This window comes from Oncorhynchus clarkii, unplaced genomic scaffold (assembly GCF_045791955.1).
Source record: "Oncorhynchus clarkii lewisi isolate Uvic-CL-2024 unplaced genomic scaffold, UVic_Ocla_1.0 unplaced_contig_13468_pilon_pilon, whole genome shotgun sequence".
Taxonomy (NCBI): domain Eukaryota; kingdom Metazoa; phylum Chordata; class Actinopteri; order Salmoniformes; family Salmonidae; genus Oncorhynchus; species Oncorhynchus clarkii.
In genome coordinates, this window is record NW_027257940.1 from 469,326 (window position 1) to 487,500 (window position 18,175).

At 45.5% G+C, this 18,175-nt stretch overlaps 1 protein-coding gene across 2 annotated transcripts in view; it reads right to left on the bottom strand.

Moving 5' to 3' along the window:
• Positions 1-203: 203 nt before the first annotated feature.
• The window catches only part of LOC139394124 (xylosyl- and glucuronyltransferase LARGE1), a 153,088-nt gene continuing 135,116 nt past the window's right edge, over positions 204-18,175 (bottom strand). The window contains exons 12-15 of one of the 2 annotated variants that reach the window (XR_011629803.1): positions 8,987-9,147; positions 7,152-7,298; positions 2,923-3,118; positions 204-1,109 (exon numbers count right to left, since the gene is read on the bottom strand). Coding sequence is in view for 1 of the 2 variants with exons in the window: in XM_071142155.1 (XP_070998256.1) it covers positions 912-1,109; positions 2,923-3,118; positions 7,152-7,298; positions 8,869-9,147 (820 nt within the window). In the remaining variant the exon portion in view is untranslated. Of the gene's footprint in view, positions 1,110-2,922; positions 3,119-7,151; positions 7,299-8,868; positions 9,148-18,175 lie in introns of both variants that reach the window. The other variant, XM_071142155.1, reaches the window with a different exon arrangement.

Consider the following 18,175-nt stretch of genomic DNA (forward strand, 5'->3'; position numbering starts at 1 on the left):
ACAGTCAGTCTCTCTCCCCCGTTCTCCCTTCCTTCCTTCCCTTCCTCCCTCCTTCCCTTCTTTCCCTTCCTCCCTCCCTCCTTCCCTTCCTCCCTCCCTCCTTCCCTTCCTCCCTCCTTCCCTTCCTCCCTCATTCCCTTCCTTCCCTCCTTCCCTTCCTCCCTCCCTCCCTCCCTCCCTCCCTCCTTCCTTCCTTCCCTTCCCTTCCTCCCTCCTTCCTTCCCTCCCATAGTGATGCCCAGTTCTATTGTTAGAGAATAACAGAGAGTTGTATGAGTCCAAACCAGCCCTGTACTGACTCAACATTCACAGCAACAGCTTCCTCTCCCAGCTAGAAACCAGATAGAAACCAGGTCTGCAACTTCTGGACAGACTGCTCCATCCGTCCTCGGGAAGGGGTAAAAAAACAATGTTTGGGACACACCGACCTTACGGTTACCCCCGGTTACCCTTCAGTTGGTTAACGCTGGTCTAACCAGGTCATAACCCCAAACTATAAGGTGAGAGTTCACAAGAATCAGAGCTCACAATTTAAAACCTCATGATCGGTTGGCACAAAGGTCAGAGTTCGTAGTAAGATTCTTTAGTAACCGTTCTGTCCACTCCCGACTCCCCTACATCGACTGTCCTTAGAATCCACCGCCCTTTCCCTCTCCTCTGTAGAGGTGTAGTCCTAGACAGCCTTAGAGAAGGGTGTTATGGGTAGTGTAGTCAATAACGGGTCAGAGTTCGTAGTAAGAGTCTTTAGTAACCGTTCTGTCCACTCCCGACTCCCCTACATCGACTGTCCTTAGAATCCACCGCCCTTTCCCTCTCCTCTGTAGAGGTGTAGTCCTAGACAGCCTTAGAGAAGGGTGTTATGGGTAGTGTAGTCAATAACGGGTCAGAGTGTCCTGGCTCATCGGTGTTGGCTAGCTGTTGTTCTCTGCAGTCATGTATTTGAGGGCAGCGAAGCCATATCGTCTAGACATGTTCTGTTGAAACTCCTCTTTCAGGGTCTTCAGGCAGACGCGGTACTGCTTGTTGGACCGGAACTTGGTGATGTCGAAACTGGGAGCATGAGGCATGTGGATCATATAGGCGTTGGGCAGAACCACAAACTCATACTCCTGGAAGAGAGGACAGAGGACAGAGTTAGAAACACTAAGACAGCATCACTAACTCATACCGCTGGAAGAGAGGACAGAGGACAGCGTTAGAAACACTAAGACAGCATCACTAACTCATACTGCTGGAAGAGAGGACAGAGTTAGAATCACTAAGACAGCATCAATAACTCATACTGCTGGAAGAGAGGACAGAGTGAGAAACACTAAGACAGCATCACTAACTCATACTGCAGGAAGAGAGGACAGAGTTAGAAACACTAAGACAGCATCACTAACTCATACTGCTGGAAGAGAGGACAGAGGACAGAGTTAGAAACACTAAGACAGCATCACTAACTCATACTGCTGGAAGAGAGGACAGAGTGAGAAACACTAAGACAGCATCACTAACTCATACTGCTGGAAGAGAGGACAGAGGACAGAGTTAGAAACACTAAGACAGCATCACTAACTCATACTGCTGGAAGAGAGGACAGAGTTAGAAACACTAAGACAGCATCACTAACTCATACTGCTGGAAGAGAGGACAGAGGACAGAGTGAGAAACACTAAGACAGCATCACTAACTCATACTGCTGGAAGAGAGGACAGAGTGATAAACACTAAGACAGCATCACTAACTCATACTGCTGGAAGAGAGGACAGAGGACAGAGTTAGAAACACTAAGACAGCATCACTAACTCATACTGCTGAAAGAGAGGACAGAGTGAGAAACACTAAGACACTATAATGTCCAGAGTGACAGAGTGATGGTAAAGGTGTATCCAGTACCTGTGAGTGACAGAGTGATGGTAAAGGTGTGTCCAGTGCCTGTGAGTGACAGAGTGATGGGTAAAGGTGTGTCCAGTGTCTGTGAGTGACAGAGTGATGGTAAAGGTGTATCCAGTACCTGTGAGTGACAGAGTGATGGCAAAGGTGTGTCCAGTGCCTGTGAGTGACAGAGTGATGGGTAAAGGTGTGTCCAGTGCCTGTGAGTGACAGAGTGATGGGTAAAGGTGTGTCCAGTGCCTGTGAGTGACAGAGTGATGGGTAAAGGTGTGTCCAGTGCCTGTGAGTGACAGAGTGATGGGTAAAGAGGTGTGTCCAGTACCTGTGAGTGACAGAGTGATGGGTAAAGGTGTGTCCAGTACCTGTGAGTGACAGAGTGATGGGTAAAGGTGTGTCCAGTACCTGTGAGTGACAGAGTGATGGGTAAAGGTGTGTCCAGTACCTGTGAGTGACAGAGTGATGGGTAAAGAGGTGTGTCCAGTACCTGTGAGTGACAGAGTGATGGGTAAAGAGGTGTGTCCAGTACCTGTGAGTGACAGAGTGATGGGTAAAGAGGTGTGTCCAGTACCTGTGAGTGACAGAGTGATGGGTAAAGAGGTGTGTCCAGTACCTGTGAGTGACAGAGTGATGGGTAAAGGTGTGTCCAGTACCTGTGAGTGACAGAGTGATGGGTAAAGAGGTGTGTCCAGTACCTGTGAGTGACAGGTAAAGGTGTGTCCAGTACCTGTGAGTGACAGAGTGATGGGTAAAGGTGTGTCCAGTACCTGTGAGTGACAGAGTGATGGGTAAAGGTGTGTCCAGTACCTGTGAGTGACAGAGTGATGGGTAAAGGTGTGTCCAGTACCTGTGAGTGACAGAGTGATGGGTAAAGGTGTGTCCAGTACCTGTGAGTGACAGGTAAAGGTGTGTCCAGTACCTGTGAGTGACAGGTAAAGGTGTGTCCAGTACCTGTGAGTGACAGGTAAAGGTGTGTCCAGTACCTGTGAGTGACAGGTAAAGGTGTGTCCAGTACCTGTGAGTGACAGGTAAAGGTGTGTCCAGTACCTGTGCATCCAGCTCCATAATATGAGCCACTTTATTCCACCCAAAGCCAACGAAGCGCCTGTCGTACTCTGGACTGTCCCGTCTCACCATCACGTAGGGTTCAAAGTCCGCTTCCCACTGGACTCTGTACGGCGTGGTGGCAGTCCTCCACTTAGCAAAGTTAGTGGGAGCATGACCCTTCGTCCAGACATGGTATCTAACAGGGAGAACAGGAAGTAGGATTCAACATTCAATACTTTATAGGGTGGCAGGTAGCCTAGTGGTTAGAGTGTAGAGGCGGCAGGTAGCTGAGTAGTGATTGAACCCAACTATCTGGGAGTCTTCTAGCTGAGTAGTGATTGAACACAACTATCTGGGAGTCTTCTAGCTGAGTAGTGATTGAACCCAACTATCTGGGAGTCTTCTAGCTGAGTAGTGATTGAACACAACTATCTGGGAGTCTTCTAGCTGAGGTGTGATTGAACCCAACTATCTGGGAGTCTTCTAGCTGAGGAGTGATTGAACCCATCTGGTGTCTTCTAGCTGAGGAGTGATTGAACCCATCTGGTGTCTTCTAGCTGAGGAGTGATTGAATCCAACTATCTGGGAGTATTCTAGCTGAGTAGTGATTGAACCCAACTATCTGGGAGTATTCTAGCTGAGTAGTGATTGAACACAACTATCTGGGAGTCTTCTAGCTGAGTAGTGATTGAACCCAACTATCTGGGAGTATTCTAGCTGAGTAGTGATTGAACACAACTATCTGGGAGTCTTCTAGCTGAGTAGTGATTGAACACAACTATCTGGTAGTCTTCTAGCCGAGTAGTGATTGAACACAACTATCTGGGAGTCTTTCTAGCTGAGGAGTGATTGAACCCATCTGGGAGTCCTTCTAGCTGAGGAGTGATTGAACCCAACTATCTGGGAGTCTTCTAGCTGAGGAGTGATTGAACCCATCTGGTGTCTTCTAGCTGAGGAGTGATTGAACCCAACTATCTGGGAGTCTTTCTAGCTGAGGAGTGATTGAACCCAACTATCTGGTAGTCTTCTAGCTGAGGAGTGATTGAACCCAACTATCTGGGAGTCTTTCTAGCTGAGGAGTGATTGAACCCATCTGGGAGTCCTTCTAGCTGAGGAGTGATTGAACCCAACTTTCTGGGCTCTGTGGCTCAATCTGTCATGTTAATGATCAAAAACGATCTCTGTGTTGAAAGACAAACAGCTCCGCTGCTGCTTGTATTTCCACACCAGGAGGCAGTCTTTATTTATTTAACTAGGCATCCCTTTATCCCTTAGAGCCGGAGTCAGATTGATGTTGTACCTTAAATGATCGTTTCAGTCGTTGGCAGGCGAATGGTAGAGTAACATCTGTGCTGCTGCTAACTAATGAGAATGTGTCCCATCCCTTTAAGGTCAGAACACTGGCCCAGTGTCCCATCCCTTTAAGGTCAGCACACTGGCCCAGTGTCCCATCCCTTTAAGTTCAGAACACTGGCCCAGTGGGCCATCCCTTTAAGTTCAGAACACTGGCCCAGCGGGCCATCCCTTTAAGTTCAGAACACTGGCCCAGTGTCCCATCCCTTTAAGTTCAGAACACTGGCCCAGCGGGCCATCCCTTTAAGTTCAGAAAACTGGCCCAGTGTCCCATCCCTTTAAGTTCAGAACACTGGCCCAGTGGGCCATCCCTTTAGTTCAGAACACTGGCCCAGTGTCCAGTTGGGACAGCAGCTACATGTGTTTTTACCTGAAGGTGAATAGAGTCCCCATGTCCAGTTGGGACAGCAGCTACATGTGTTTTTACCTGAAGGTGAACAGAGTCCCCATGTCCAGTTGGGACGGCAGCTACGTGTTTCTACCTGAAGGTGAACAGAGTCCCCATGTCCAGTTGGGACGGCAGCTACATGTGTTTTTACCTGAAGGTGAATAGAGTCCCCATGTCCAGTTGGGACAGCAGCTACATGTGTTTTTACCTGAAGGTGAACAGAGTCCCCATGTCCAGTTGGGACAGCAGCTACATGTGTTTTTACCTGAAGGTGAATAGAGTCCCCATGTCCAGTTGGGACAGCAGCTACATGTGTTTCTACCTGAAGGTGAATAGAGTCCCCATGTCCAGTTGGGACAGCAGCTACATGTGTTTTTACCTGAAGGTGAACAGAGTCCCCATGTCCAGTTGGGACAGCAGCTACATGTGTTTTTACCTGAAGGTGAACAGAGTCCCCATGTCCAGTTGGGACAGCAGCTACATGTGTTTTTACCTGAAGGTGAACAGAGTCCCCATGTCCAGTTGGGACAGCAGCTACATGTGTTTTTACCTGAAGGTGAACAGAGTCCCCATGTCCAGTTGGGACAGCAGCTACATGTGTTTCTACCTGAAGGTGAATAGAGTCCCCATGTCCAGTTGGGACAGCAGCTACATGTGTTTCTACCTGAAGGTGAATAGAGTCCCCATGTCCAGTTGGGACAGCAGCTACATGTGTTTTTACCTGAAGGTGAACAGAGTCCCCATGTCCAGTTGGGACAGCAGCTACATGTGCTTTTACCTGAAGGTGAATAGAGTCCCCATGTCCAGTTGGGACAGCAGCTACGTGTGTTTTTACCTGAAGGTGAACAGAGTCCCCATGTCCAGTTGGGACAGCAGCTACATGTGTTTTTACCTGAAGGTGAACAGAGTCCCCATGTCCAGTTGGGACAGCAGCTACGTGTGTTTCTACCTGAAGGTGAACAGAGTCCCCATGTCCAGTTGGGACGGCAGCTACGTGTGTTTTTACCTGAAGGTGAATAGAGTCCCCATGTCCAGTTGGGACAGCAGCTACATGTGTTTTTACCTGAAGGTGAATAGAGTCCCCATGTCCAGTTGGGACAGCAGCTACATGTGTTTTTACCTGAAGGTGAATAGAGTCCCCATGTCCAGTTGGGACAGCAGCTACATGTGTTTCTACCTGAAGGTGAACAGAGTCCCCATGTCCAGTTGGGACGGCAGCTACATGTGTTTTTACCTGAAGGTGAACAGAGTCCCCATGTCCAGTTGGGACAGCAGCTACATGTGTTTTTACCTGAAGGTGAATAGAGTCCCCATGTCCAGTTGGGACAGCAGCTACATGTGTTTTTACCTGAAGGTGAATAGAGTCCCCATGTCCAGTTGGGACAGCAGCTACATGTGTTTTTACCTGAAGGTGAATAGAGTCCCCATGTCCAGTTGGGACAGCAGCTACATGTGTTTCTACCTGAAGGTGAACAGAGTCCCCATGTCCAGTTGGGACGGCAGCTACATGTGTTTCTACCTGAAGGTGAACAGAGTCCCCATATCCAGTTGGGACAGCAGCTACATGTGTTTTTACCTGAAGGTGAATAGAGTCCCCATGTCCAGTTGGGACGGCAGCTACATGTGTTTTTACCTGAAGGTGAACAGAGTCCCCATGTCCAGTTGGGACAGCAGCTACATGTGTTTTTACCTGAAGGTGAACAGAGTCCCCATGTCCAGTTGGGACAGCAGCTACATGTGTTTTTACCTGAAGGTGAATAGAGTCCCCATGTCCAGTTGGGACAGCAGCTACATGTGTTTTTACCTGAAGGTGAACAGAGTCCCCATGTCCAGTTGGGACAGCAGCTACATGTGTTTTTACCTGAAGGTGAACAGAGTCCCCATGTCCAGTTGGGACAGCAGCTACATGTGTTTTTACCTGAAGGTGAACAGTGTCCCCATGTCCAGTTGGGACAGCAGCTACATGTGTTTTTACCTGAAGGTGAACAGAGTCCCCATGTCCAGTTGGGACAGCAGCTACATGTGTTTTTACCTGAAGGTGAATAGAGTCCCCATGTCCAGTTGGGACGGCAGCTACATGTGTTTTTACCTGAAGGTGAACAGAGTCCCCATGTCCAGTTGGGACAGCAGCTACATGTGTTTTTACCTGAAGGTGAATAGAGTCCCCATGTCCAGTTGGGACAGCAGCTACATGTGTTTTTACCTGAAGGTGAACAGAGTCCCCATGTCCAGTTGGGACAGCAGCTACATGTGTTTTTACCTGAAGGTGAACAGAGTCCCCATGTCCAGTTGGGACAGCAGCTACATGTGTTTCTACCTGAAGGTGAACAGAGTCCCCATGTCCAGTTGGGACAGCAGCTACATGTGTTTTTACCTGAAGGTGAACAGTGTCCCCATGTCCAGTTGGGACAGCAGCTACATGTGTTTTTACCTGAAGGTGAACAGAGTCCCCATGTCCAGTTGGGACAGCAGCTACATGTGTTTTTACCTGAAGGTGAATAGAGTCCCCATGTCCAGTTGGGACAGCAGCTCGGCCTTGGACTTGGGGTAAGACAGACGGTAACGGAGCGTCTCGAAGGCTGGCACCACCAACGCCTTCTTGCTGTTAGCCATGTCCAGCTGTACCACTGACTTCCTGCAGGGAAGGGGACGTTACAGAGACGTTACAGAGACGTTACAGGGACGTTACAGGGACGTTACAGGGACATTACAGAGACGTTACAGGGACGTTACAGGGACGTTACAGGGACTTTACAGGGACGTTACAGAGACGTTACAGAGACGTTACAGAGACGTTACAGAGACGTTACAGAGACGTTACAGGGACGTTACAGAGACGTTACAGGGACGTTACAGAGACGTTGCAGGGACGTTACAGGGACGTTACAGGGACGTGACAGAGACGTCACAGGGACGTGACAGAGACGTCACAGGGACGTTACAGAGACGTTACAGAGACGTTGCAGGGACGTTGCAGAGACGTTACAGGTACGTTACAGAGACGTTACAGAGACGTTACAGAGACGTGACAGGGACGTGACAGGGACGTCACAGAGCTTTCTTGTTGTTAGCCATGTCCAGCTGAACTACAGACTTGTTACAGGGGACAGAGATGGAGTCATTCTAACATTACGGGGACTTAACGATCCTGACGTTACTACAGTATAACATGACAGACAGACAGACAGAGAGACAGCAAAGCCAAATACAATACTGTAGCTCAGGGTTAGAAAGTCACTCTCCTCACACCCCTCTGAGATCTAGAAGTTTCCCCAGCAATGTGACCCCAGAGTTAGAAGAGAATATTATGCATTACAGTCTCCTCTACGTCTGTGACGTTCTCCCTCACCTGAGGTACTCGTAGAGGACATTATACATTACAATATCCTCTACGGCTGTGATGGTCTCCTCTACGTCTGTGACGTTCTCCCTCACCTGAGGTACTCGTAGAGGACATTATACATTACAATATCCTCTACGGCTGTGATGGTCTCCTCTACGTCTGAGTCGTTCTCCCTCACCTGAGGTACTCGTAGAGGACATTATACATTACAGTATCCTCTACGGCTGTGATGGTCTCCTCTACGTCTGTGACGTTCTCGCTCACCTGAGGTACTCGTAGAGGACATTATACATTACAGTATCTCTACAGCTGAGTCGTTCTCCCTCACCTGAGGTACTCGTAGAGGACATTATACATTACAGTATCTCTACAGCTGAGTCGTTCTCCCTCACCTGAGGTACTCGTAGAGGACATTATACATTAGTCTCCTCTACGTCTGAGACGTTCTCCCTCACCTGAGGTACTCGTAGAGGACATTATACATTACAGTATCCTCTACGGCTGTGATGCTCTCCTCTACGTCTGTGACGTTCTCCCTCACCTGAGGTACTCGTAGAGGACATTATACATTACAATATCCTCTACATCTGTGACGTTCTCCCTCACCTGAGGAACTCGTAGAGGCCATTATACATTACAGTCTCCTCTACAGCTGAGTCGTTCTCCCTCACCTGAGGTACTCGTAGAGGACATTATACATTACAGTATCCTCTACGTCTGTGACGGTCTCCCTCACCTGAGGTACTCGTAGAGGCCGTACATTACAGTATCCTCTACGTCTGTGACGGTCTCCCTCACCTGAGGTACTCGTAGAGGCCATTATACATTACAGTATCTCTACAGCTGAGTCGTTCTCCCTCACCTGAGGTACTCGTACAGGCCGTACATGGGCAGGAAGTCGATATCTGACAGGAACATGTAGGGCGTGTTGACCTGCCGCATGGCTACGTTCCTGAGCAGGTTGACCGGATAGAACTGACCCTCCTTGTAGACGATGTGGTAGCCCACGTTTCCCCTGGACATCAGGACCTCTGACCCCTGGGTGTAGCGCAGGAACTGTTGAGCCTCAGCGTCTGAGAGATACAGGGCCAGGCTGATAGGACCTTCCCAGTGTTTACAGATAGCCTCTAACATCTGGAGTCTGGAGAGGAGAGAGAGAGGAGAGAGACACCACCATTAGAGGAGGAGGAAGAGACAGAGGAGATGGCGATAGAGAGAGAGGAGATAGAGAGAGGGGGAGAGAGAGGAGATGGAGATAGAGAGAGGGAGTGAGAGAGGAGATGGAGATAGAGAGAGGGAGTGAAAGGGGGAGAGAGAGGGGGAGTGAGAGGGGAAGAGAAAGAGTGTGTGTCCAGGCCAGGTTAGAACAGCTGACAATAGTAAACTAAATAACCTTGGTGCTGTTGGTTCCTTCCTGGCTAAGAGGATATAGAGAGAGGAGATAGAACGAGAGGTAGAGGATAGAGAGAAGAGAGAAAGAGAGGAGATAGAGAGAGGAGATAGAGAGGTAGAGGATAGAGAGAAGAGAAAAAGAGAGAAAGAGAGAGAGAGGAGATATATCAATAAAATATATCAGACCTATTGTATTGAATTATTCAGTACAGAGATATTTAATGTCAGGTATTCAACATATCGATCTTAATCTCTGTAGCTGTAATCTCAATCTGTGTTCATCCAACCGCCATATCATCCAATCATCCCATCCCCTTCACACTGATCCACTGTTATTGGCTAGGTTTGACAGATGAAATGAGGTGCCAATAGGCAGAGGTGAAGCTGACATTTACCAATGTTAAATCAATGAAACCTCTGCTGTGGTTTCCACCTGTCCACAGACATTACAGAAACCCTGAACAACTTCACTCATTACAATGGAGAGGTGTTCTGAAAGGGATGTGGAGGCCGTGAGAGACTACTGTATTAACGTGTGTGTGTGTGTGTGTGTGTGTTAATGATGATGCCACTGATCTTTACCTAACCCTCTCTCCTGTGTTCCTCTGGGACTGGGCCACAACAGCATGCAAAGGATCTAGAATGGGTGTTCCCTGTGTTCTAGAATGGGTCTATATGGGCCTCAGTGTTCCCTGTGTTCTAGAATGGGTCTATATGGACCTCAGTGTTCCCTGTGTTCTAGAATGGGTCCATACGGGCCTCATTGTTCCCTGTGTTCTAGAATGGGTCCATATGGGCCTCAGTGTTCCTTGTGTTCTAGAATGGGTTCATATGGGCCTCAGTGTTCCCTGTGTTCTAGAATGGGTCTATATGGACCTCAGTGTTCCATGTGTTCAAATTCAATAGGATGGATGAATGGAGGCTATTATTAATATATTTCCTTATCAGTAGGCTTCGGGTCACAGAGCTAACTGACAGGGATACAGGGTAAAGACTCCCATGTGGTCTTCAGCTCACAGAGCTAACTGACAGGGCTACAGGGTAAAGACTCCCATGTGGTCTTCAACTGACAGGGCTACAGGGTAAAGACTCCCATGTGATCCTCAGCTCACAGAGCTAACTGACAGGGCTAAACGGTAAAGACTCCCATGTCTCCTGTGAGTTCTAAAGGCCCAGACACACAGAGAAAACAGAAGAACACGGTCAACGTTCCTTAAAGTGTTCTTAACTAGAGAGGGGAGAGAGAGAGAAAGGAGAGAGAGAGAGAAAGGAGAGAGAGAGAGAGAGAGAGAGAGAAAGGAGAGAGAGGAGAGAGAGAGAGGAGAGAGAGAGATGGGGGTGAGAGGGAGAAGGGAGAGAGAAGAAAATGGAGAGAGAGAGAGAGAGAGAGAGAGAGATAGATGGGGGAGAGAGGGAGAAGGGAGAGAGAAGAGAAGGAAGAGAGAGAGGGGAGAAGAGAGAGAGAGAGGAGAGAGAGGAGAGAATAGAGAGAGAGAGAGAAGAGAGAGAGAGAAGAGAAGAGAGAGAGAGAGGATAGAGAGGAGAGAAGACAGAGAGAGAAGAGAAGAGAGAGAGAGAGAGAGAAGAGAGAGAGGATAGAGAGGAGAGAAGAGAGAGAGAGAGAAGAGAGAGAGAGGATAGAGAGAAGAGAGAGAGGATAGAGAGGAGAGAAGAGAGAGAGAGAGATGAGAGAGAGAAGAGAAGAGAGAGAGAGAGAGAGAAGAGAGAGAGGATAGAGAGGAGAGAAGAGAGAGATAGAGAGAAGAGAGAGAGGATAGAGAGGAGAGAAGAGAGAGAGAGAGAGAGAGAAGAGAGAGAGAGAAGAGAAGAGAGAGAGGATAGAGAGGAGAGGGGGAGAGAAGAGAGAGAGAGGATAGAGAGGAGAGAGAGAGAGAGAGAGAGAGAGAAGGGGGAGAGAGAAGAGAGAGAGAGGATAGAGAGGAGAGAAGAGAGAGAGAGAGGAGAGAAGAGAGAGAAAGAGAGGAGAGAGAGAGAGAGAGGGAGAGAGAGAGAGAGAGAGAGAGAGAGGAGAGAGAGAAGAGAGAGAGAGGATAGAGAGGAGAGAAGAGAGGAGAGAGAGAGAGAGAGAGAGAGAGGAGAGGAGAGGCAGGCCAGCTTAGAACAGCTGACAATACTAAACTAAATAACCATGGTGCTGTCAGTTCCTTCCATTCTCCCCAAATTGGATATTCACATACTCCATATTCATTTCATTGTAAACTTACTCTGTGTCCCAAATGGCCTCATATCCCCTATATACTGTAGTGCACTACTTTAGACCAGGGCCCATAGGGGTAGTGCACTACTTTAGACCAGGGCCCATACTGTAGTGCGCTACTTTAGACCAGGGCCCATACTGTAGTGCGCTACTTTAGACCAGGGCCCATAAGGGTAGTGCACTACTTTAGACCAGGACCCATAGTGTAGTGCACTACTTTAGACCAGGGCCCATACTGTAGTGCACTACTTTAGACCAGGGCCCATAGTGTAGTGCACTACTTTAGACCAGGGCCCATAGTGTAGTGCACTACTTTAGACCAGGACCCATAGTGTAGTGCACTACTTTAGACCAGGGCCCATACTGTAGTGCACTACTTTAGACCAGGGCCCATAGTGTAGTGCACTACTTTAGACCAGGGCCCAAAGTGTAGTGCACTACTTTAGACCAGGGCCCATAGGGGTAGTGCACTACTTTAGACCAGGGCCCATAGGGGTAGTGCACTACTTTAGACCAGGGCCCATAGTGTAGTGCACTACTTTAGACCAGGGCCCATAGTGTAGTGCACTACTTTAGACCAGGGCCCATAGGGGTAGTGCACTACTTTAGACCAGGACCCATAGGGGTAGTGCACTACTTTAGACCAGGGCCCATAGTGTAGTGCACTACTTTAGACCAGGGCCCATAGTGTAGTGCACTACTTTAGACCAGGGCCCATAGTGTAGTGCACTACTTTAGACCAGGGCCCATAGTGTAGTGCACTACTTTAGACCAGGGCCCATAGTGTAGTGCACTACTTTAGACCAGGGCCCATACTGTAGGAATAGGGTGCCATTTGTTTCCAATGACTTCACTCAGTGCTCAGTAATGAGAGGACTGCAGAGGAAAACTAGACAGATGAATTAGCAGAGAAATGGACGAATGAAGAGGTCTGTGGTAAAACTCTGGGTTTCTACTTCTGTTCCTGGCTGAGAGAACTGATCTTTATTAAATCTGCCTGGCAACAGTAGAGGAGTTAACATCCTCTATAATCTTTATTAAATCTGCCTGGCAACAGTAGAGGAGTTAACATCCTCTATAATCTGTATTAAATCTGCCTGGCAACAGTAGAGGAGTTAACATCCTCTATAATCTTTATTAAATCTGCCTGGCAACAGTAGAGGGAGTTAACATCCTCTATAATCTTTATTAAATCTGCCTGGCAACAGTAGAGGAGTTAACATCCTCTATAATCTTTATTAAATCTGCCTGGCAACAGTAGAGGAGTTAACATCCTCTATAATGTAATGATCTTTATTAAATCTGCCTGGCAACAGTAGAGGAGTTAACATCCTCTATAATATTTATTAAATCTTCCTGGCAACAGTAGAGGAGTTAACATCCTCTATAATGTAATGATCTTTATTAAATCTGCCTGGTAACAGTAGAGGAGTTAACATCCTCTATAATCTTTATTAAATCTGCCTGGCAACAGTAGAGGAGTTAACATCCTCTATAATCTTTATTAAATCTTCCTGGCAACAGTAGAGGAGTTAACATCCTCTATAATGTAATGATCTTTATTAAATCTGCCTGGTAACAGTAGAGGAGTTAACATCCTCTATAATCTTTATTCAATCTGCCTGGCAACAGTAGAGGAGTCAACATCCTCTATAATCTTTATTAAATCTGCCTGGCAACAGTAGAGTTAACATCCTCTATAATCTTTATTAAATCTGCCTGGTAACAGTAGAGGAGTCAACATCCTCTATAATCTTTATTAAATCTGCCTGGCAACAGTAGAGGAGTTAACATCCTCTATAATCTTTATTAAATCTGCCTGGTAACAGTAGAGGAGTTAACATCCTCTATAATCTTTATTAAATCTGCCTGGCAACAGTAGAGGGAGTTAACATCCTCTATAATCTTTATTAAATCTGCCTGGCAACAGTAGAGGAGTTAACATTATAATGTAATGATGTTTATTAAATCTGCCTGGCAACAGTAGGAGTTAACATCCTCTATAATCTTTATTAAATCTGCCTGGATACAGTAGAGGGAGTTAACATCCTCTATAATCTTTATTAAATCTGCCTGGCAACAGTAGAGGGAGTTAACATCCTCTATAATCTTTATTAAATCTGCCTGGCAACAGTAGAGGAGTTTACATTCTCTATAATCTTTATTAAATCTGCCTGGCAACAGTAGAGGGAGTTAACATCCTCTATAATCTTTATTAAATCTGCCTGGCAACAGTAGAGGAGTTAACATCCTCTATAATCTTTATTAAATCTGCCTGGCAACAGTAGAGGAGTTAACATCCTCTATAACCTTTATTAAATCTGCCTGGCAACAGTAGAGGAGTTAACATCCTCTATAATCTTTATTAAATCTGCCTGGCAACAGTAGAGGGAGTTAACATCCTCTATAATCTTTATTAAATCTGCCTGGCAACAGTAGAGGAGTTAAATTCCCGTAAGAAGCTTAATTTAATCAGGATATTCTGATCGGTACATTCTGCATGTTTCTCTGCAGGCTCCAATGTCTCACAGTTTGTATCCCAAAATGGGACCCTATTCCCTAGATAGTGCACTACTTTAGACCAGAACCCAGAGGGCTTTATTCCCTAGATAGTGCACTACTTTAGACCAGGGCCCATAGCACCCTATTCCCTAGATAGTGCACTACTTTAGACCAGAACCCAGAGGGCTCTATTCCCTAGATAGTGCACTACTTTAGACCAGGACCCAGAGGGCTCTATAGGGAATAGGGCACTACTTTAGACCAGGACCCAGAGGGCTCTATTCCCTAGATAGTGCACTACTTTAGACCAGGACCCAGAGGGCTCTATTCCCTAGATAGTGCACTACATTAGACCAGGACCCAGAGGGCTCTATTCCCTAGATAGTGCACTACATTAGACCAGGACCCAGAGGGCTCTATTCCCTAGATAGTGCACTACTTTAGACCAGGACCCAGAGGGCTCTATAGGGAATAGGGCTCTATTTGAGATGCAGGACACTGTTGTGTTTGCACCGGAAACTAAGCTGCCTCAAGTGTACAATTATATTTCCTATAAAACCCTGACGATTATAAAGCTAACTTTTGTTGTTGTTGTTGTTGACATATGTTGTGTTTGGAAAGGAGCCTGAAGTGTACAATGATCTTTCCTTAATAAAAAAATCCCCAAATTCATAGCAAACTAATTTAGTTCATGCTGTTTCATAGTTCAGTCAACAACCCACAGGGGGTTATGATGCTGTAATAAATCCTGTTCAGACAGGACTAATATTACTAGAGAAGTGATGGCTGTAATGGAGTTTATAATGCAGTGATGGCTGTAATGGAGTTTATAATGCAGTGATGGCTGTAATGGAGTTTATAATGCAGTGATGGCTGTAATGGAGTTTATAATGAAGTGATGGCTGTAATGGAGTTTATAATGCAGTGATGGCTGTAATGGAGTTTATAATGAAGTGATGGCTGTAATGGAGTTTATAATGAAGTGATGGCTGTAATGGAGTTGATAATGCAGTGATGGCTGTAATGGAGTTTATAATGCAGTGATGGCTGTAATGGAGTTTATAATGCAGTGATGGCTGTAATGGAGTTTATAATGCAGTGATGGCTGTAATGGAGTTTATAATGCAGGGATGGCTGTAATGGAGTTTATAATGCAGTGATGGCTGTAATGGAGTTTATAATGCAGTGATGGCTGTAATGGAGTTTATAATGCAGTGATGGCTGTAATGGAGTTTATAATGCAGTGATGGCTGTAATGGAGTTTATAATGCAGGGATGGCTGTAATGGAGTTTATAATGCAGTGATGGCTGTAATGGAGTTTATAATGCAGTGATGGCTGTAATGGAGTTTATAATGCAGTGATGGCTGTAATGGAGATGAGTTTATAATGCAGTGATGGCTGTAATGGAGTTGATAATGCAGTGATGGCTGTAATGGAGATGAGTTTATAATGCAGTGATGTCTGTAATGGAGTTGAGTTTATAATGCAGTGATGGCTGTAATGGAGTTGAGTTTATAATGCAGTGATGGCTGTAATGGAGTTTATAATGCAGTGATGGCTGTAATGGAGTTTATAATGAAGTGATGGCTGTAATGGAGTTTATAATGCAGTGATGGCTGTAATGGAGTTTATAATGCAGTGATGGCTGTAATGGAGTTTATAATGCAGTGATGGCTGTAATGGAGTTTATAATGCAGTGATGGCTGTAATGGAGTTTATAATGCAGTGATGGCTGTAATGGAGATGAGTTGATAATGCAGTGATGGCTGTAATGGAGATGAGTTTATAATGCAGTGACGGCTGTAATGGAGTTGAGTTTATAATGCAGTGATGGCTGTAATGGAGTTTATAATGCAGGGATGGCTGTAATGGAGTTTATAATGCAGGGATGGCTGTAATGGAGTTTATAATGCAGTGATGGCTGTAATGGAGTTTATAATGCAGTGATGGCTGTAATGGAGTTTATAATGCAGTGATGTCTGTAATGGAGTTTATAATGCAGTGATGGCTGTAATGGAGTTTATAATGCAGTGATGGCTGTAATGGAGTTTATAATGCAGTGATGGCTGTAATGGAGTTGATAATGCAGTGATGGCTGTAATGGAGTTGATAATGCAGTGATGGCTGTAATGGAGTTTATAATGCAGTGATGGCTGTAATGGAGATGAGTTTATAATGCAGTGATGGCTGTAATGGAGTTTATAATGCAGTGATGGCTGTAATGGAGTTGAGTTTATAATGCAGTGATGGCTGTAATGGAGATGAGTTGATAATGCAGTGATGGCTGTAATGGAGTTTATAATGCAGTGATGGCTGTAATGGAGATGAGTTTATAATGCAGTGATGGCTGTAATGGAGTTTATAATGCAGTGATGGCTGTAATGGAGTTGATAATGCAGTGATGGCTGTAATGGAGTTGATAATGCAGTGATGGCTGTAATGGAGTTGAGTTTATAATGCAGTGATGGCTGTAATGGAGTTTATAATGCAGTGATGGCTGTAATGGAGATGAGTTTATAATGCAGTGATGGCTGTAATGGAGTTTATAATGCAGTGATGGCTGTAATTTGAGATGAGTTGATAATGCAGTGATGGCTGTAATGGAGATGAGTTTATAATGCAGTGATGGCTGTAATGGAGTTTATAATGCAGTGATGGCTGTAATGGAGTTTATAATGCAGTGATGGCTGTAATGGAGATGAGTTTATAATGCAGTGATGGCTGTAATGGAGATGAGTTTATAATGCAGTGAAGGCTGTAATGGAGATGAGTTTATAATGCAGTGATGGCTGTAATGGAGATGAGTTTATAATGCAGTGATGGCTGTAATGGAGTTGATAATGCAGTGATGGCTGTAATGGAGTTGATAATGTAGTGATGGCTGTAATGGAGTTTATAATGCAGGGATGGCTGCATATGTATGTCACTGGTGTGGTTTAATCAGTCTCTATCAGAGTATGATGTCACTGCTGTGGTTAAATCAGTCTCTATCAGAGTATGATGTCACTGCTGTGGTTAAATCAGTCTATCAGAATATGATGTCACTGCTGTGGTTAAATCAGTCTATCAGAGTATGATGTCACTGCTGTGGTTAAATCAGTCTCTATCAGAGTATGATGTTACTGCTGTGGTTAAATCAGTCTCTATCAGAGTATGATGTCACTGCTGTGGTTAAATCAGTCTATCAGAGTATGATGTCACTGCTGTGGTTAAATCAGTCTCTATCAGAGTATGATGTCACTGCTGTGGTTAAATCAGTCTCTATCAGAGTATGATGTCACTGCTGTGGTTAAATCAGTCTATATCAGAGTATGATGTCACTGCTGTGGTTAAATCAGTCTATCAGAGTATGATGTCACTGCTGTGGTTAAATCAGTCTATATCAGAGTATGATGTCACTGCTGTGGTTAAATCAGTCTATCAGAGTATGATGTCACTGCTGTGGTTAAATCAGTCTATATCAGAGTATGATGTCACTGCTGTGGTTAAATCAGTCTTTCAGAGTATGATGTCACTGCTGTGGTTAAATCAGTCTCTATCAGAGTATGATGTCACTGCTGTGGTTAAATCAGTCTATCAGAGTATGATGTCACTGCTGTGGTTAAATCAGTCTATATCAGAGTATGATGTTACTGCTGTGGTTAAATCAGTCTCTATCAGAGTATGATGTCACTGCTGTGGTTAAATCAGTCTATCAGAGTATGATGTCACTGCTGTGGTTAAATCAGTCTCTATCAGAGTATGATGTCACTGCTGTGGTTAAATCAGTCTCTATCAGAGTATGATGTCACTGCTGTGGTTAAATCAGTCTCTATCAGAGTATGATGTCACTGCTGTGGTTAAATCAGTCTCTATCAGAGTATGATGTCACTGCTGTGGTTAAATCAGTCTCTATCAGAGTATGATGTCACTGCTGTTAAATCAGTCTATCTCAGAGTATGATGTCATTGTTGTTGTTGTAAACATCAGTCTATATCAGAGTATGATGTCATTGTTGTTGTTGTTGTTGTAAACATCAGTAATGAAGTATCCTCATAAAGACGTTCATAACTTCT